Source organism: Musa acuminata, chromosome BXJ1-4 (genome assembly GCF_036884655.1).
Source record: "Musa acuminata AAA Group cultivar baxijiao chromosome BXJ1-4, Cavendish_Baxijiao_AAA, whole genome shotgun sequence".
Taxonomy (NCBI): domain Eukaryota; kingdom Viridiplantae; phylum Streptophyta; class Magnoliopsida; order Zingiberales; family Musaceae; genus Musa; species Musa acuminata.
In genome coordinates, this window is record NC_088330.1 from 9,261,079 (window position 1) to 9,281,275 (window position 20,197).

A 20,197-nucleotide genomic window follows, 5' to 3' on the forward strand; every position below is an offset into this window, starting at 1 on the left:
AAATTAAATATAAAGGAAGGAGGACAATAGCATAAAAGAGAGAGAGAGAGCGCGCTCCGTTTCGATCGAGGAGGAGAAACCCTAATGGTGATGCCCGACGCCTGTAATGGATCGAGGCCCCCCAAACCCTGCGTCTGAGCCCGAGAGATGATCGATGAGCGGCGGCCGGGTGGTGCAGATGTCCGCCTCCTCCATGGCCCCCGCCGCGCCGCCGCAGCAGCCCCCGCCCACACTCCCCTCCACTGTTTCCCGATCGCCGCCGGCGCACCCCCAGTCCCATCCCCCCTCTGCCCTCTCCCTCGGCCTCCTCCCCCTCCCCCTGCCCCTCCCCCTCCTCCCCGCCCCCGTCACCCGCCACCCGGCGGGGTCCGATTCCGTCGAACACGTGGCCCCGCCGGTCGCCAAGGTGAAGCTGGCTGACATTGTGCCGTATGAGGGGGCTCCCGGCGGGGTGTATTCCAAGGCGGTGGAGGAGCTGTCGGGGTCGCTGATGAGGCACAACGCCGTGGTGATCGAGCTCGGGAGCGAGGAGGCGGTGGTTGTAAAATGTGCGCTGGAGTCGGCGAGGATGTGCTTTAAGGCGAGGGCGCAGTGCAATGGTGCCGGTAGTGGTGTCTCGGGTTGGGGGAAGTTGGGCCGCGGTGTTTATACCTATCGTGCTGGAAGGTGAGAAAATTATGCAAAATTACGAGCTTAATACTTTTTTTGCTATGCTTTCTGTTGCATAATTATAAAATTATACGCTTCATACCCTTTTTGCTTTGCTTTTTGTGCCATAATTGTTGAAAATAATGATATAATGATCGGACCAAGATTACTGAACTGAGTGGTAAATTTTATATAAAAAGATGGTGTGTTTGGTGCATCCCATTTGAGCGGACAGTAACCATAGGAAATCCCAGCTTCTTAGGTTAGAAGAGATGGTGGCTATTTATTACTTGCAAGTAATTAAATAAAATGCTGATCTCCTCACAAAATTTTATGAACTCCAGTCAGATCTAGTTCATTCTAGGTAAGCTATGAATCACAATTTGTAACTACTAGTCAATGGTTTAGCCAGTTGGAGTTCTCCATCATCATTTACAGTTCTCAAATCCTCAATGTATGAAATATTTCCTGCCTGATTTATGACAACACTTCTGCTCTTAGGTGAGATCTTTACAATATCTCATCGACCAATTTAATTGAAGAGTAATCTGAACAAACTATTTGCTTTAATTCTAAAGGAGCAAGAGATCCTGGTCATCATGTTGACAATGATGGAAGCTGTTGCAGTAGTTCATTGATTGAACTGTTGTGTACCCATTATGTTAATGTGTCAAGTGTACCACCATTAAGTTGCAAATTACATTTCTAAGATATATAAGTTGGACTACGCATGTTGCATGGTAAAGGCAAATGATGAATGAATTGCCTAGAAGGAGCTTACTAAAGGTGATAGTATTTTCTCGAGGCTCTGGATTGCTGGACTTGGTATATTCCTTCACTTTTGCTCTCATCGTCATCTTTTTTGTTGTGGTCTTTCATTGATTCTTCTGCAAATGGCCTTTCCAATTGTACTCCTTTGTTTTGCTGGTGTTGGGCAATGTGTTTGTTCTATATCTGTTGAGATCTAAACGCAGGGACATTAGAGCTTGCCCTTTCATAATTCAATGATGTTGTTAGGTTCTTCTGAGGGCATTTTGATTGCTATTGTAATAATAGAAAATATGACAATCAAAATTTTCAAGAAATGCTAGCAAGTACTAATCGACATTAAACATAGGGCTAGACTAAGAGGAAAGGGGGATCAGTAACAGTGCTTCTTGGGTCATAAAAGGATCTATTGCTTCCCAGTATCAACCACCAAAATGTCTTATACTGCGTATTCTTAAACTATAACATGGTTCTAGCTCCAGAGTGATTGGCAACTTGTAGTTTTGTTCCAACACCTGGTTGTTTTATTAAGTCATAGTTTACTGTGAATCCTATTAGGGCTTTGGAAGATGGAGATCTGTCTCCTGCATGCATGGGAGATGCCTTCAGATGTATGGGAAAGGCAGCTCGTGCTTCACTTTGTGCAATAGCAAGGCATCTTCGGCTTCGAAGCGAGTAAAAATAGTTTTTGTTGGTATTGCATTTAGTTAACTCCAAAGTGGCTCCAGGGCACTGTATCTGTTTCTATGTTGTTTTCTGGTAACAAGTGCTACAACTTCTGGCAGTGTTTTCAACCATTTGCTGGATGATACCCCATTGCCTGCTAACGAGGTCTCATCATCAGTTCTGATTGCTGCCTGTTCTCATGCCTCACATACTAATAATAGCAAGGGCCAAATTGGAGGAAAATCTTCCATTACTGAAGTTGAAAAGGGACTATTGACATTAATTGCCTCTGACAGTCCTGGGATTCAGGTATTTAATTGTTTCATTTCAACGAATAGCAGCTATTTACATTGGTTCTGGAGGTTTTGGATTAAGCTTTATTTTGTAGTTGGCTATTCAAAGTTTCCTCTCTAGAAAATGATTAATATTCACATTTATATGATGTCATGTATTGCATCTTTTATAGGTGTGCGATCCAAATGGTCATTGGTTCCTAGTGGATGGGGGTTCAGGTCCTGGAGATCTATTGCTACTAACAGGCAGGGCTCTAAGTCATGCCACTGCTGGTCTCCGTCCAGCTGCCTCATATAGAATGATCGTTGAGTGTTTTCCTGGTACAGTGACTAGAGGAAGGTCTGAGATACCTTTATGTCTCTGCCTCTGTCTTATTCTAATTATTATTATTTAATTAAGGCCCCTATTTATCTTAATGGCATCACTCTGGTTGTAGGGTATCACTGACATTTAAGCTCATGCCTCAAAGTAATGCTATATTGGATTGCTCACCAATTGCAGTGGCTGGGCATGTTGCACCCCAGAGTTACCAACCAATTTCGGTAAGCCAGTTTATGGATGACTTGTCTGCTGAAGAAGATGCCATGTGCAATCATCCTGACAATAATTATGTGAGTTAACAATTTTTGTATCACTTGCATGTGCTTATCACCCTTTTCAGTTGTTTCACTTTATCTATGATTGATGTGAGTAGTAATGTCTACCTCTAGAAATGAAATGTCACTTTATTCTTCATATTCTAATGGGACTTTGGAAGTCTGATATTTGAACACACTTTCCAAGGTTAAACCAACCCAGTAAAATCAATTCAGATAATTTTGCCATCTGATAGATCTTAACTGTTAATCTAACAGATAGCACCCCAACTCCACCCTTTATAAAATTTTTATCTGAAAGTATAGTAGTATACATAGAATAAAGGGAACAAAAACAGAGAAAAAAGAAGATATAAAAAGAAAAAAAAGGGATTATTTGCAATAAAGAGTTAAACAACCAAAAGTAAGCTTTATTTCACTCAATAATCAGATGCAACTCAGTGTTGGTTCCCCTTGCATTTGATATCCTTTCCTTTTAAAGGGACTTAATTTTCTAATTGGGAACTCAGAGTAAAGGGAAGTAACAGCGGAAGACTTTCCTATTTGAAAACCATAGTCCTAGAAATTCCAAGATATTATGAAGAGACATTTTACTTTCTTTAAATAAAAAATGCAGTGGACAATAAAACAAGGATTTTCTGTTCCATTTTTATTTCTCCGTGTTGGATCTTATGATACCTGGATTGGGCTTATCTCAATTGACATCATTGTTTCATTATTTTTTTTCATTTTCCTTTGTTTTTTAAGCATGGGATGGATTCATTTCTCAAACCGTATTACTAATGCTCCATTTCTAATAAATTTGATCTACAAATCATTGTTCACAATGGCAATTACTGGAGCACTGAATAGCATTGAAAGTGTAAGCTTTCTCAACAAATCTTGACCCAAATAGACAGTTTGGGATTCAACCTATTGAAAACCCCATGATTCTTGCCCCTTGATAGTTGGGCTTCTTATTGCTAGTCTTGCAATGCTGGATCATCATTTCCTTGCAATGCTGGATTGTCATTTCCTCCCATTCAGTTGTCTATTCCTCCTCAATCCCAGTTTTGCTTACCCAAGTGGGTAATTGATCCTGTTCCTCAACTCTTTTCTTCTCTTAGTGTTTTTCCTCCATTCTTATTTGTGGCATGTCTGCATTGGCATGTGACATTATATGCTCTTCCAAGACTAAATCCTTGGTTAAGTTATTTATCAAACAAAAGGAAATCTATTTGAACCAAATTATTTGATGTCTAAAGAAGGGCTGATCTAAAACTTGAACTTTCATAATTGATTTTTTATTTAGTTATGGAATTTGCAAATTCAATTGATAAGACCATTTAATCCCATTGGTTGAGGAGTATGGGAATCAAGGGCTTATAAGTTCGTCGGGTCTCCCTTACCTTCAAAGGCATCTTTTGGAACTCACATGCTCCGAAAGGACAAAACCGTGCGGGTACGCCCATCGTCCAAAGCGGATAATTCCTCGTGAGCCTACGGGCCGCACAGCCGGCTGACCAAATGATCCCTTATCAGATTGGCGCTAGAAGAAGGGTCTGAAGCTTGCATCTCGGTCGAGCAAACCCACTCTTAAGCCGTGGGTAAGAATTAATTTAATATAAACACAAAAATGGAAAAAAAGGATTAAAGGAATATAACGAACATACTTTAAAGCATTGACTATCGTATTGCTTGAAATAGTATGAAATGGGTGATACCTATCGGTCTGGACATGGACTGGTGCATAAACCAAAACTAGCGGTCTAGTTCAATCGAGGGAAAAGAACGAAAAAAACCTAAATCAATGTTAGGCTTATAAAAAAACTAAAATAGCAATTAGGGCTTGCGAATGCGAGCCCTCTTCTCATGACGCCATTGTCGTCGTTGTTCGATGTCGTCATCGTTGCTGACATTCACTAGCGTGTATCTGCTTGATACACTCTCACTTCTTCTCCCTTCTTCCTTCTCCTCCTCCACCGCTTCCTCTTCTTCCTTCTTTTTCTTCATTGCCTCCCCTTCTTCCTTCCTATTCCTTCTTCTTCCTCCTCTTCCTTCACCACCCCTTCCTCCTCTTCCGCCACCACTGCTACCGTTTTATGTTATCACCGTTGACATTCACCAACATGTATCTCCCCAGTACACTCTCTCGGCTTCCATCTCCTCCATTGCTTCATCTTCTTTCTTCTTCTTCCTCCTTCTCCATACCTTTCTCTTCTTCTTACTCTTCCTCCATCGCCTCCCCTTTTTTCCTCTTCCTCCACTACCCCTTCCTCTTCTTCTTTTTCTTCCTCTCCGAAACACCGATACGTACCGATGTACCAACACATGGTACATCAGTACGGATAGTATGTTCTAGTCCGACTAAATCGCTGAAATGGATCACGTACCCTAAATGATGATCCTTGCTATAAAGACAATAGAACATGTGCTTATGTGATTATATCCCACAAATGGTCACATAAACAATAGACATATATGTTTCAACATATACCAAAATCAAAGCATTAAAATTCCATATGGAGTTGTTGAAATGTGATGTGAGGCTACCACCTAAACCTACACTATGGTATAGTCATGATCTTGCGAATTGTGACACCTTGATTGGATCCACTTTGGAAGTTCTTGGTTAATTATGGGGTAGACGAGCGTTGGATTATATTACAGTGGGAAGCCACCAATGGATTAAGCATCATATGGCCTTGTCAAGAAATGATTCAAAGTTTTGTATTGTTCTTTAGGCTTTGACAAGGGCTTCAAGCCATGACGATGATCATTCCTGCATAAGAAGTGGGATGATGATGATGATGATGATGATGATGATGATATAGAGAGCTATATAGGCCTACCACCATTGGATGAGCTCAAACATTTTGGATTATATGGTTCTAAACTTATTAAATTGCTGTGTCAATTTTCTTGTTGGACTGAGTTGTGGCAGATTACTTTTGCCTACAATTATATATTATATAAACATTAACATAGGGATATTACTGGTTTTGTACTTGACAAATAGGCCAATAAATAGATTCTAGGTAAAAGGTATCTTAGCTTTTTAATTATCAGTGCTTCATCTAATCATAGCACATCATACAATGTTATGTTGACAAAAAGGATTAATAAAATTTAAAGAAAATTTGGTAATTTTAAGAAAGGATGTGAAAGGAAAAGTAAATGATATGATTATCTGTAAGGTAAAAGGTGAGGAAGAGTCAAAGTGGTACATGAAGAAATAAATTGAGACATTTTAGAGAGAGATCCTAGAGAACAGCCTTGTTACTAATTTTTCATAACAACATATAGGATTTTATTTTTTTAATCTATAGCTCTTCAGCTACTATTGACATGATTGCGTCAGATCTTTTTCTGGACTTCTATTCTTATTTCTTAATTTTTTCACCTTTTAATCTCTTAATAACTATTATTAAAGACTGTCATACTTATGATCTTGTCTTTTGTTTCTCGGGGACATATTTACATTATTTGAAATGCATTTACATAATCAACAAAGTTAACTTACATGTATGCCGTATTGATGTCGAAACTTATCTTTTTTCCCTTTTTATAGTAACTTGATTTTTTTTTCTTCCAATTTGCTGTGTTAGAATGTCGCATACTGATTCTTAGATTGTATTAGTTTGCTACATTTCATGTGGTGCTGTGCAGTAATTACTTTTGTATTTTAAGCTGCATTTGTAGATGCCAATGACCATGATATTGCAGGAAACTCAGAATGATCCTATGAAGGAACCATCACTGAGAAGCATACTTTCGGACCCTTTGTCGTAAGTCTTCAGTCTCCATGTGTACTTTTATATACTAGTAGTGCTTTTAGATGTTTGAGCTTAATTTGTTTTTTAACTGGTTTTATTTGATAATAATTGTTGACACATTATACTCTTCTTTGTTTGGTGATGGGTCTAATATTGTTAACTTGACATCTTAGTATGTTGGTTTAGATCTCATGTAAGTTAGTTTGTCATTTTGACTTTGAGCATGTTCTGTTCAGTAGTATTTTTTCTTCAATAAGGAAACAATCTAATAACCATTGGGCAGGTATTAGTGAAATACAAATTTTCTTTTATTGATGCTCTTAATAAAGTTGTTATAAGCATTAACTTCAATATTATACTGGTCTTGATAAATATGATATCATGATCAGCTCATAGTTATTGGTTATTACAAGTACCCTATATAGCATCTAACATAAGTCATCTTCTTCGAGAACTATCGTTATCCAATATACATAACTGTGCATCATGATCTACTAGGCACTAGGGTGTTCAAATCGAACCAAAACATCGAATTGAACCGGATGCAAACCTAAATCAAACCGGTCCAAAACTGGTTCAGTCTAAACCAGTTCACCAATAGTTCATGATTCTATTTTGGGATACTTTTCTTTTGTTCGGTTAATCGGTTCGAACCGAATTGAATTGATTTTAATTTAAAAGTTATCATTCTAGTTGAGTTTACTGTCTTAAGCCCTTAACTAGTTTAAACTAATTAATTAAATCAGTCTAAAGGTCCAATTTTATAAATGATATGAGCTCAATTTCATAAATCTTGTCATGTTAGTCTAACTGGACCAAGATTTTGGTTTGGTTTAATTGAACTAAGTTGGTTCATTTGAAAAATATATATTATAAATTATTTAAAATTACAAACCAGTTAATCGGTTAACCGAACCGGATTAACCAAATTTGAATCAGTTTAGTTAGGTAGTCCAAATCGGTTCCAGTTCAGACTACCTTATATTAATCAAACTGAACCCAAAAATTGTTTTGGTCTAGTTCGACCCATAACTGTTCAGTTTGGACTGGTTTGAACACCCCCACTAGGCACTTAGTGAGGAAATTCCAGGGCACCTTGAGGTGCTCTGAACAAGATGCCTTCATTGGGGTGCCTCATTGTGAGCACCTTAGTTGAGGCACTGGGCATTCCACGTGCCCACCTGAGCTGGCTTGAGTGACCCAAAACCCGCATGCCAGTCCAAACTCAATCCTCCCTTCCCTTGATCCATTCTAAAACCAATTCCCACTGGGACCCATTCCAAGCTCAATTTCCATCCCCCTCCCCCAAATTCTTATCTGTTCCAACCTAATCCAAACCAAACACTATCCCACTTGGCCCTCAATCCAAATATAATGCCTCAACCCATCCCTCATATGATGTAATTATCTCCTTTTACACCTACGGTCTACATAGCATTTTGCCATTGACTTTTCAGCAATGCTATATTTTTGCCATCATCTATGCCTTCAACTCCAACCAGTACATCTCCTTTCCTCTTCTCTTCCCTCTTTCCTCACTCTAGGTCATCAATTTCTAGATAATATTGGGCTTTTTATACTTCTTTGAGCACCCACCAAAAGTTCATAAACAATGTTTTAAATTTTAAAATCACTGAATTCAATGTTATGATTGGAACTATGTTTTGTACTCATGAGTAAACTAGATTTTCCTCTCTTAAGGTGCTCTGTTGCTGCATCCTCTTTTCTCCATCTTTGCTCCTTTTAGATCCTTTCATGGCTAGAAAAAAGAAGGTTGAGGTTATGGTTTGAACTTTGAAGAACTTTTAACAACTCACCGTGGTCGCTTGGGCTCGAGCTGTTAGGAATTGTGAGGAAACTTTAAATTTCTCTCTCCATATATATTTAGTTTTTTAGTTTCATCTTTAGCTCAATTAAATGACATGGTTTATATGATAATATATACTCATTAATGGTCTATATCAATCATATACGTATTATATATCACTAATATAAGTGTAACTACTTATTTATATCATCTTTTGTTTTAATTTTCATCTTGTTTGTAATAATATTTTATTTATAGTTATTACACATAGTTTGAAAAAAATACTAATTTTGTCATGGTACATGCTAAAGTCTAAAGGTTTTAATTTCATCCTGTCGACATCTTTGGTGGAATCAAATGATATCTCATGTGTTGTGTTATGGGTTTATCACTTAGGGCATATTTCTTAAAGAATAATAACATAACCTTTGCACCCATTGTGTAGATAAAAATCATTTAATTTAGAGAGCAAAATAATATTTTTTATAGGGTTTAAGTAAAATGATTGCATGATGAATTCTTAAAGAATAAGCCATAATTTCTTTTGTTTTCTCTAATGGGTCTTGTTTATTAATGTAAAATTATCAATTCAGAGGGACAAATAAATTCGACTTAGATTAAATTTTATGATAATTTAAAATAATAATGAAGTATCATTATAAAAAATACCATAGTTGGACAAATATTGGACAAAATATCAGTGGTTTAAATAGGTGCTCGGGCGCATGCCTAGGCACTTAGCTAAGGCGAGGCAAGACCTGAGTGCCTCAAAGATTAACCAGGCGACGCGCTTTAGTGAAGCGTCGCCGACCGCTCACCTGAACCAAGGCACTAAGCTCCTCGGGTGAGCGCCCGGTTGAAACACATCAATCAAACTACTTCGGTTGAATAATAGCTAGTTAGTTCGATTGAACCAAGTTATATAATGTTACTATATTTGCACAAAACCCATCCCTTTGCCCCTTGCATAACCCCGAGCCATAAACCCTAGTGCAGCTGTTGCTTCCACCACAAACACTTCCTCTACCGCTGCCTCCTCTGTCGACATATAGGACCGACGCTTCCTCTATTGTCGATGGATTGGTTAGAAGGCCTCGCTTTCGTACGTAGTTCCCTCCGTTGTCGTTGCTTCCATATGTAGCTCCTTTTGTTATCGAGGGAGAGGACCGCAACTTCCTCCACCATCGATGGACACATCCGAAGCTTCCATCGTCATCGTTGTTGCTATTGTCGTACGAAGCTTTCTCTGTTGCTGCTATCATTGTCCATATCTTCCTCTACCATTGCTGCTGTCGTCCGAAGCTTCCTCCATCGCTGCTGTCGTACGAAGCTTCCTTTGTTGCTGCTATTGTTGTCCGCAGCTTCTTTCGCTGTCGCCGTCATTGTCGCCATTATCCATAAGTTGCTGCTATTATTGTCCGCAACTTCCTCTCCTTCCCCACTTTCCATCGTCGATGATTCTTTTCTCCCCTCTAACTACTATTAATAATAGATTGTTAACTACTATTATTATATAATAGTCCCTATTTTGATTTTAGCACTACTAATCTCTATTTATTTAGAACTATTATTAGGGTTTCTGGATTAATGGCAAGTGTATAAAGCAATTTATAAGATTCATCCAAAAAATTCAAGAAAGGATCTTGCTTGGAAATATAATTATCTAAAGGATCTTAAAGATCCTAATACAGTTACTTGTATCTTTTGTGATAAGATCACTAGAGGTGGTATTTTTTGTACAAAGCAACATCAAGTAGGGAACTTTAAGAATGCATCAGCATACAAGAAGTGTCTGCTTGGTGTAAAAGAAGAGTTGCTGGCTTATATGATTGAAAAAAAAAGTTGCAAAGGAATGAATCTTATGGGATTTTACTTGGGGATAATATTGAACATATTAGAGGTGATAAAGAAGAAGATTATTCAAAAAGTGAAATGCAAGTGGAAAAAGAGTATATGACAAAAAAAAAAAAACTATGATTGTTAAGAAGAATAAAAAGGGATCGATGGACTTATATATGTATTAAGGATCACAGAAGGAACAAAGTTAAGCAAGAGTAAAATTAAGACAAATAAATATAAGTGATATTTATGATAAAGAAATAAGGGGAAGGATGATTCAACATATTGCTCTCTTCTTTTATCAGGTTGGACTTCCCCATAGTGCTTGTTGTTTGGATAGTTTTAAAGAGATGATTGAAGTTATTAGAAGATATGGTGGGAGATTAAAACTTTCAAGTTATTATAAATTGCGAGTTCTATTACTGAAAAAAGAGTTAGATCATATAAATGACTTATTAAAGGGTCACAAAGAATCATGGGTAAAGCATGGTTCTTCCATTATGTCATATGCTTGGACCAATAAAAAACATAGGAGTATAATTAATTTTATGATTAATTATTTTTTAGGAATCATGTTTGTGAAGTAAATAGATGTATCATCTTTTATAAAATCTAGAGAAAAGATATACGAGTAATTTGACAAGTTTGTGGAAGAAATTGGTAAATAAAATATCGTTCAAGTTATAACCGACAATGGAAGCAACTATGTGTTAGCTGGTAAGATTTGTCTTTTAAATTTTTAAAATTTTTAGTTACTTTATGTCTCAAAATTGAATGAAATAACTCTCAAGTCTTATGAATTTTGTTTTCCTTTGTCTTAGGTAAATTACGTGAAGCAAAAAGACAATATCTATATTGGACTCTATGTGTGGCAAATTGCATTGAGTTAATGTAGAAGGATATTGGAACGATCCATGACATCAAGAAGATTTTAGAAAGGACAATTTTTGTCATTAGATTTCTCTATAATCATACTGGGGCTTTGAATATAATGAGAGAATTCACAGACAATAAGGAATTTGTGAGATATAGTGTCACCCGATTACTACTTCCTTCTTGACATTGTAGGGCGTGCATCGTCAAAAATATAACCTGAGAGACATGTTTATCTCGAGGTAATGAGTGACAAGCAAATGGGCAAAAGGAGTGAAAGGCAAGAGGGTCGATGATATCATCTTAATGTCGTCATTTTGAAATCTTATAGTTTATACATTAAAGATAATGATCCCTTTTGTTTAAGTCCTTCGGTTGGTAAATAATGAAAAGAAGCCTACAATGAGATATATTTATGAGGCTATGGATAGAGCAAAAGAGATGTTTCAAAAGTCGTTTGATGGAAATGAAGAAATGTATAAGAAAATATTTATAATCATTGACGAAAGATAGAATTGTCAACTTCATTGTCCATTACATGCAATAGGACATTATTTGAACTTAGAATTTTTTTATAAGAACACCTCCATTGAGTTTTATACAGAAGTTGTAAATGGATTATATAAGTACATTGCATGATTGGTTCTAAACCTTGAGGTGCAAGACAAGATCATACGTGAATTATTTTTATATAAAAATGTCGATGGTCTTTTTGAAATTCCTTAGCAGTTTGATCAAGGACAATTATATCCATAGGTATTTATAAATTTATATAATTATTTTTATATATAGTAAATTATTGTTAGTAATAAAGTAAATTTTGCAGTTGAATGGTGGAGTCTATTTGGAAATTCCACCCCGAACTTGTAGCAATTGATTATCAAAATTCCTACTTTGACTTATAGTGCTACAAGTTGTGAGCGAAACTAGAGTATCTTTGAGCATGCATGGGTCACAGAATATTTTTGTTTCAGTTAATCTATTCTTTTTTAGATAGATGTATTAATATATTTTTAAATGATATGATATGATAGATTCAGACAAAGAGAAGAAATCGATTAAAGCATCAACGATTACATGATTAGGTTTATATAAAGTATAATCAAGCATTGAAGGTTTATCATAATTTGCGAAATAATATTGATCCAATCTCATTATAAGACAGTGATGATTCAAATGAGTAATTGGTGAGGGAAATGGGTGCGAACTTGTAAAATGCGCGAAGATGAGCTTATATTCGAAGATGACAACTTGACTTGGGGAGATATGATAAAAGCCTTAGGTGTTGGAGAATTACAACATATACAAGACAGATGACGAACGCAAAAATAAGTGCAAAAGCCTCAAGTTCATCTCTTACCATTGATGAAGAGAAGGAAACTTATTTTGATGAAGATGGATAAAAGGAAGAGAAAGATGATGATATATTTGAGAATGACGATGTTGATTATGATGATGATTGAATTTGATATAAAGTTTTATCGCTTTAAGTCTTTTTACATTCTTGTTATTAGAAAATGGATAATGTGACTTAGTACCTTATATATTTTCAATTTAATATCATATTTTTATTTATATAATTATATTTATCAATTGTGTTATATATATATTTTTAATATTTTAATATTTCAGAGTGTCTCGCTTCGCTCGAGCAAGTGCCTCGAGCATTTTGGACCTTGGCCCATGATGCTTTTTAAATCACTGTAAAATAGTCTTAATTAAGTGCTAGGCATTCATGTTGAAGAGTGCCAATTTCTCATTATAAGTATCCTTTGTGGAATTAGACCGGACCCCACGTATTGGATCACAAATTTACTATCCAAGTTACATCTCTTATAGGGTGATAGTTCGTAATGTTTGCAAAGATAATGTTGGTGAAAATCATTCATTTAGAAAAATAATTTTATTTTTAACTCTCTTAATTATATACCATTGATTTGTGCAACTTTCTAGTGCCAATGTGTATATATTTCTTTACCTTTAAGAGTGTTTATAATGAGCAGAAGCAGCCCATCATTTATGTTCTTCAGCAATTCAAGGTTAAATCTCATGTATTATTGCTAAAGAATATACATGATAAGCTGCTATATATCTTAAAAGGGAGCAACATGTTATTGATTGGGCGAACCAAATGTTGTGCTTGAGTGGTACACATCTATATCTAGAGATATTACTTTGATTTAAACTTTCTTAACATACCAGCTATACATGAATGCTTTTAATTCTTGATGTAGCCCACATTTACCCTTTTGTGGGAAAACTAGGTAAAGTTAACTTTCTTGCTCAATTATCATGAACATTAGGCAATGGATTACTACGAAATATACTCTATTTTCTTCATATATTTACCAAAGTTAGTTATAGCATGGATACTAAAGATGAAACTTTTGTCTTGCTGGATTTTTAAGTGGAAATTGTTATCTTTATTTAATTTTACGTTGTGTAATTCCAGTAAGCTCTCAAACTCATGTTTTACATGTTTGCTGTTTCAGTGGGGCATTCCTTGAGGATGCTATGGTTGTCTCTTGTGGGCATTCTTTTGGTGGCCATATGCTGAAGAAAGTTATAGAAACGGTATATGTAAATTCTCATCCACTCTATTCTTTAAGAGCTGTTATACTGTATCCAAGATCAAATAAAGTCACTGGTTTTTGTTTTTGTTGTGCATATAATGTAGGAAGGATTAATTAGAAAAAGCTTGTAGGAGCAATAATATATAGTGTTGAACTTGACCTTTTAGATTATAAAACAGTTTAAAAAATTGAAGTTCAAAATAGAATGGAGCTTGTATTGCCTTAGCCAAATGCTAGTAATATCATTAATTCAGATAAAAGTTCAAAATGACTTTAAATTAGCAGTTGATCTTGACTTCATTGTGAGTAATGCATTTGTTTGAAGTATGTTCTTTGGGATCTGGAAATGAATGTTGAAGTCTTATAGAAGGGCATTGGTTCTGGAGTCTAAAGCATACTCTTTCTAAATGCATTGTCACAATAAGGATCTAGTGAACTTGGTCAATCTGACCTAAATTTATACTGTTTAACTGTGGGTACTTTTAAAATTGAGGGAAATACAGGTCTTCTTTGTTTGTTGGTTCTTTCAGTTATTGTTCATATTTTCTGGACTAACGATGATTATGACCGATATCTGTTTTTGTTTGTTCATTTTGGTTATAAAACCAGGCCAGATGTAATGTATGTAATGAAGAGATAGAGACAGGGATGTTGATCCCAAACTATGGTAAATAGAAATCATAAATAAATTTTGAGTAAGTTATATCTGTATTATGATTGTGGTCCAAGGAAAAGTTCTGTAGTGATCTTCTTTCCTTTCAGCTGTGCGAGCTGCAGCTACCACAGTGAAGATGGAGGATGATAAGCGACTCTTTCATAATGCTGCTCTACGCAAACGTAGGAAAGAAGTTGGTGAACAAATGGAGGCACTGAAGAGATTGGCCAAAGTGTGTGGTCTTACAGATACTGCATTTTCTTTTCTGGTTTAGAAAGTGTTTAAAAATCTTTCCTGTTTTATTTGTATTGTCTTATATACAGGTAAATGGGGAGATAGCAGCTGAGAGTGACAGCCCTAGACAACTAAAGGGAGTTCAATATCCATTTGTAGTAAATGAGAAAGTTTTGATCAAAGTATGATCTCGAGCACAAACTTAACTGTAGGCCTTTCCTTTTTTAAGAAATAATAAGTTGGTAAGAATACAAAGGAAAGAAAATTGACAATAGAAAACATGCAGGGAAACAAGCGGACTGCTGATAAATTGGTTGGAAAGGAAGCAATAATAACATCCCAATGCTTGAACGGCTGGTATGTTCATAAGAGTAATGGCTTTTGATCTTTTCAAATACGTCAATAGATATACATGGTTGATTGTCGTAACATAATGTAATTAAAAACTGACATTTTGCTTTTGGAGAACCTAAGCAGAAGCTTTGTTTGCCCACTATAGTGGGTAGATTATCTCATTGTTGCAGTTTGGATGTGTGAATTAGGTCTGAAAAAATCTTTTAATTCAATAATGTGACTAATATCTCATTCCCAGGTACTTACTCAAGATTCTGGATAGTGGTGAAAGTGTTCGTCTGCAATACCGCTCTCTTCAGAAACTCCCAAGCTCACAAGCAGATGACAGGATACAACCACAACCCTTGCTTATAAGTAGCAATTGAGTAGATGGTGCTATGGTTGCTACTTGGCTACAAGAGTCTTTTGTGATACAAATTCTGCTTGTTTTGTAATTTTTGGACAGTATTTTTTGCCAGGTTTTTAATGGACATTAACTTATGAAGAAGTTTTACGATAGGAAATGAGAATGCCAAGACACAGAGCAGTGCCTCAACATATAGAAAGAGAACAAACAAAAGGTGCTCATGAAACAGTGGACTTTGTATCTTGAGCGAATGATGTTCAATTTTACCATCTTGGTTTTGTCTCCTGCTACTGCAGGTTATAGATGTCACACAAAAAATGAGCCTTAGCATTCTCCACTTGTACAGCATCCAACTAGTTGAGCAATGACGATAATAGGGATGAGAAAGTTTGACTTGTGAAATTATCCTACTAAGTTATTCAACCCACCTTTTTTTGGACATTTTGGTTTGTTGTCATTGTTTGTTATCTTTTGACCCAAGGATAGTGTGGCATATTCTGTGGATCTGGATCTTCTCATGCTGTAAGTCATCTTTGTGCGTCAGTGTAGAAGTTATCATTACTGTATGATTGTGTCATTCCTTAGTCCGATGCATTGGTTTGATCATATAATCCATTAGTTAGGGATTTCAAAAATCCAACTTGGATTTATTTTCGCAGATTGAATAGCTTTATCTTCGTGTACTTGTTGATGATGTTAATGGATTTACAAGATACAGTAGCAGATTCAACTATGCAACGTCGATTCCTTTTTCGGTTTCTAGCGAATGTTTCGGGTCATAATGATGTATACGTTGTTGGCTTATGTAATATTGAAATTCACAGGTAGATTTCCGCTCAATATTTTCACTGTTTCTCTGTCATTTTTTACCTTTATCTTCTTATTTAGAGAAAAGAACATTGCTGTTTTCATATTTTTTTGCCGAGAGTTTTACTCTTTCTTGAATGTTGTAGTAGATCATCGAGTTTATGCTACCTCCTAAATAGTGATTCAAGTTTTGATATACCAAAATAGATCTTCTTTTCCATACTTTTCCAGTTCCTTTCAGTTTCTCCCTTTCTTTTACTGAGTATTTATTTTATCTTGTTTTGTTCTGCACATGGACTTATAGTTGTGCCAAATTTTCTTTTTAAGTTCCTTCACACAAAGGAATCTAACCTTTTTTCTCTGTAAAGCAACCAAACTATTGGTTGTGCCAACATCTGGTAAAATAGTTTAGATTCTTGAGTAGATTGAATCCAATTGAATTTGGACTAAGATTTTATATTTTCTATGTTAACATTTGATAAATTAGTTTGGATGAAGATATCCAGATCAATATTTGGGGTTACTACGAAAAAGATAGAATAATAAGCAATAAAGAGTTTCAACAAGCTCAGAATAATGGGTGGAAGCATGCGTTGTCCCATACTTGAGTGGTAATCCAGTTCAACAACCTCAGAATAATTGAGTGAGCTGGTATAGTCATCAATGGCTGCTTCGGCTTCCCATTGGATTAAGGCCAACGAGAAGGGAATGGGTGAGAAGCATTGCAGGAACAAAGGATACGTGCTGGTGAATAGTCGACTGTATGCAGACACTGATGGTATCCTAATCTCAAAGGAGAGCAACTCACTCCAACAGATTGTTCTTAACATCCTGCATTTCTGAACCGTATGGTGCATTTGTGTATGACTTTTTTTTGCTTTTTAATGTGTATTCGATGTGTATTCCTCATTAGGTAGCAACAATTCAAGATCTCGTACGAGATACATATACCATGATAAACAATAAACTGCTGTTTGGCTGTGTATTTACTATGTTCATGATATTTGTAGAAATATGAAATGGAAATGTTGTTTCCTTTTGAGTGTGATTTGATGTCTCTGAAAACAAGATTTGCTGTTGCAACTGCGGTTTTTGATGTCAAAATCTTGTCGACAGAGAGACGGTTATGCTTGGTGTAGTCAAAAGAAAAATGCAGGAACGGACATTGGTCATGAAAATATAAGATCATAATATTTATCATGATAAATTTAGTGTTCTTATGGAAGCATTACTGGTTTTAGTTAGTGTCATATGAATCCTCTTCATGACTATCCAACAAAAGACCATCCAGAAGTCAATGAGTTGAAGTGCATGAGTTGAAGTAGAAAAGGCAGCAACAATGTTTGCTGATGGATGAATCTGAAAGGAGAATGAGCAATGAAATCCATGGAGACAACCATGAGAGCATCCTCGGTCGGGGGATTTAGTGAGGTGACAGTGCTCTCAGAGTTAGGTGGAAAGGTGCCGCGATATCTGAACTCGACCAACTCAACTTTTAGCAGAAGGAACACATTCCTGTCTCACTCGCTACAGTATCAAGAATGTATCCGTGTTGTGCTTGTAAGTAGTGGAAATCCCAATCTCATCTTCTTGTTGATTTAAGGGGACTTTCTTCGACAAAAATGTTGGGGCTTAATTCTTTGTTAATTTCTCTTATTAGGAAAGTCATCATTGTTTCTATGAAAAGGATCACAAACTTAGTTCTTGTGTTGACATGGTTTGATCATTTGAGGATTTCTTTCTCCCTAAAATGTCACCTCACTCGAGCGTCTGACAGATTGGCCAGCAGGACACAGACGAATCGTAGGAAATCTGAATCATACAGTCGATCTTTAGGTGGTGGAGCGCTATGCAATAGAGTGGCAGTGAAGACACAGGAGTACGTGCGTGAGTCAACTTGTGGCCAAACTGGGAGAGGAAGCTGTTGTCGTCACTCTCCCTTCCGTGGCTGTCGAATTAGTCAGTCCTCTCCTGTTGTCCTCCACGTTGAATTGAAAAAATAATAATAATAAATTGATTTTATTCCTGAGGAAGGAGATGAATATTTATACAAATTTTGAATTTTTTTTTCAAGGATCGTAATCAAATTAATTTTTTAAATAAATGATTGATATTCAAATATTGAGGATATAAGAAAATAGAGACGTTATTTCATACGCATGAGTCTTTATTATGATCTTCTATCGTGTCTTCGTAAATTTCTGTCAAAGAATGTCAAGTTTGATGTAATTGAAATGTTTTACGGGCAAGAGATTTTTTGAAAGAATCTATTAGTTGATCAGAAGTATGTATATAAGAAATACATAGTTGATATCTGACAACTTAATATCTGTCGAAGTGAAAGTCGATGATAATATATTTCTTATGTGAGTGGAATACTAGATTGACACATAGATATGTATCACCAATATTATCATAGTATATTATAAAAGTAGAATTAAAAGTAATATTCTATTAGTAGATTGATGACCCAATTGAGTTTTGTAACGACGGTGATAATGACTTAATATTCAACTGATTCAATTTGCTTCGAAGAAAATAATACAAATTAATGATTAGACCAATCTAGCTGTAGTAACGAGCTTAATTTCTCATGGCTTGATATGCTTTTGGGATTCAAAAGAACTTGACACGACTTCTGAATGCAAATTCCATGTGGGGTATCTCTTCTTTTGAAGATAGGGTTGAGGAGTGTTGGGAACACCTTTTTGTTGTGTAGCGTACCATCCCCACCTCAAGGCGCATATCGTCGAACACCTCTGAGGTGGGACAAGGACAAGCTCGTGGCCACTTAGCAACATCCAACACTGAAATGGTGGTACTTCAGATCCGGAGACACCCATTGACTTTATTTACGATCTCACAGCGTAGCCGAGAGAGTACTGCTGAAGCTTAAAAGGACGACAACACCTACATGCGTGCTTTAACCTTATTCGTGAGACACACGGGCGACACAAGGTTTCTATGGGGAGTAGTTCGACCCCCCGGTCTCCACGAAACTCATCACCTTTTTCCAGGCGGGCCGGCCGGTGATGTCCTCCCACCACGTCTTGACGTGCTTCTTGTCGTCCAAGAGGTGCGACAGGCCGCAGTTCTCCACGATGTAGCGGGTGGCGGGGATGTGGGTCAGGTCGGCCAGCGTGAACTCGTCGCCCGCCAAGTACTTGGTCTTCGACAGCTGCTTCTCGTACACCTCCAGGACCTTGTTGAGCTTGTCCACGGCGGCGCCGGCGTCCGCCTTGTTCGCGGGGAGGCCACGGATGGGGAGCACGAACAGGTTGAAGACGATGGGGAACGCCCAGGGGTTGTAGTTGATGGCCTCCACGTCCAGCCACTGGTCCACCTTCGCTCGCTCCTCCAGCGTCCGGCCGAGCAGGTTAGGCCCGCGGTCCTCGTACTTCGCCGCCAGATACCGCACGATGGCCCGCGACTCTGTGGAGCACAACAATGACGTTGACTAAGCTCCCATCGAAGCTAAACCACACAGCAGAAATCAACCACAAGAAGTCAAGCTAAAGGTGTTCACCGAAGAGCTCCAAGTCTCCGTCAACGATGTAGGGGACCTGCCCGAATGGCTGAGAAAGGAAACAGGATCAAAGAAGTCAAGCACAACACATAGCGGGAAGAAAGGAAGTGGAAGAGCTACTTGTTTCTGGAGGAACTCAGGACGCTTGTGTTCCATGGTGTCGATGTCGACATGGACGAGCTCGAACGGGACGCCCTTCTCCACCAGGCAGTGCATTACTCGCTGGGGGCACACCGCCTGAGCTTTGCCATACACCTTCACCACCATTTTCTCGTTCCGCAGGGATCGCTCGAGATATCCGAGTCTTCGTCTGGTCGCCTCGAAGCATGTAGTACCGTTGTCAGAGGGGGATATATATGGGGGATGAAACCTTGTCACCATCTGCAGGGAGGAGGTGGTGCCGGTGGTTAGCATGCGCATGGCGACCACCTAACTCAGCACGCGAATGAGCGAGTC

At 37.4% G+C, this 20,197-nt stretch overlaps 2 protein-coding genes across 7 annotated transcripts; one reads left to right on the forward strand and one right to left on the reverse strand.

Annotated features, from left to right (window-relative positions):
- Window positions 1-15,849, forward strand: LOC135646200 (uncharacterized). 6 transcript variants are annotated; one of them, XR_010499000.1, is made up of 14 exons: window positions 1-666; window positions 1,975-2,091; window positions 2,202-2,391; window positions 2,549-2,715; window positions 2,813-2,987; window positions 6,654-6,739; window positions 13,739-13,820; window positions 14,429-14,486; window positions 14,582-14,706; window positions 14,798-14,890; window positions 14,995-15,065; window positions 15,301-15,442; window positions 15,521-15,622; window positions 15,705-15,849. XR_010499000.1 is itself a non-coding variant. In XM_065165488.1 (13 exons), the coding sequence occupies exons 1-12, from the start codon at window positions 155-157 to the stop codon at window positions 15,425-15,427; spliced, it is 1,803 nt and encodes a 600-aa protein (XP_065021560.1). In that variant the 5' UTR covers window positions 1-154; the 3' UTR covers window positions 15,428-15,442; window positions 15,521-15,849. The 6 variants fall into 6 exon arrangements, 4 of the variants coding, with proteins under 4 accessions (XP_065021560.1, XP_065021555.1, XP_065021579.1 ...); XM_065165488.1 differs by having other exon boundaries at window positions 15,521-15,849; XR_010498999.1 differs by having other exon boundaries at window positions 2-666; window positions 15,301-15,622.
- A 3,194-nt stretch (window positions 15,850-19,043) lies between these two features.
- Window positions 19,044-20,175, reverse strand: LOC135646210 (glutathione S-transferase F12-like). The gene is made up of 3 exons (XM_065165518.1): window positions 19,862-20,175; window positions 19,742-19,790; window positions 19,044-19,647 (listed from the first exon to the last, which is right to left on the reverse strand). Exons 1-3 carry the CDS (start codon window positions 20,159-20,161, stop codon window positions 19,178-19,180), a joined length of 819 nt encoding a protein of 272 aa, XP_065021590.1. The 5' UTR covers window positions 20,162-20,175; the 3' UTR covers window positions 19,044-19,177.
- Between the last annotated feature and the right edge of the window lie 22 nt (window positions 20,176-20,197).

Bases quoted from the DNA above. Each gene is read 5' to 3' on its own strand.
- LOC135646200 (XM_065165488.1), top strand. From the start codon at position 155: ATGAGCGGCGGCCGGGTGGTGCAGATGTCCGCCTCCTCCATGGCCCCC. The intron at 667-1,974 runs GTGAGAAAATTA...GAATCCTATTAG, and splicing joins TATACCTATCGTGCTGGAAG to GGCTTTGGAAGATGGAGATC. The intron at 2,092-2,201 runs GTAAAAATAGTT...AACTTCTGGCAG, and splicing joins CATCTTCGGCTTCGAAGCGA to TGTTTTCAACCATTTGCTGG.
- LOC135646210 (XM_065165518.1), bottom strand. From the start codon at position 20,161: ATGCGCATGCTAACCACCGGCACCACCTCCTCCCTGCAGATGGTGACA. The intron at 19,791-19,861 runs GTAGCTCTTCCA...TTCCTTTCTCAG, and splicing joins CTGAGTTCCTCCAGAAACAA to CCATTCGGGCAGGTCCCCTA. The intron at 19,648-19,741 runs GTGAACACCTTT...TGTGCTCCACAG, and splicing joins CGGAGACTTGGAGCTCTTCG to AGTCGCGGGCCATCGTGCGG.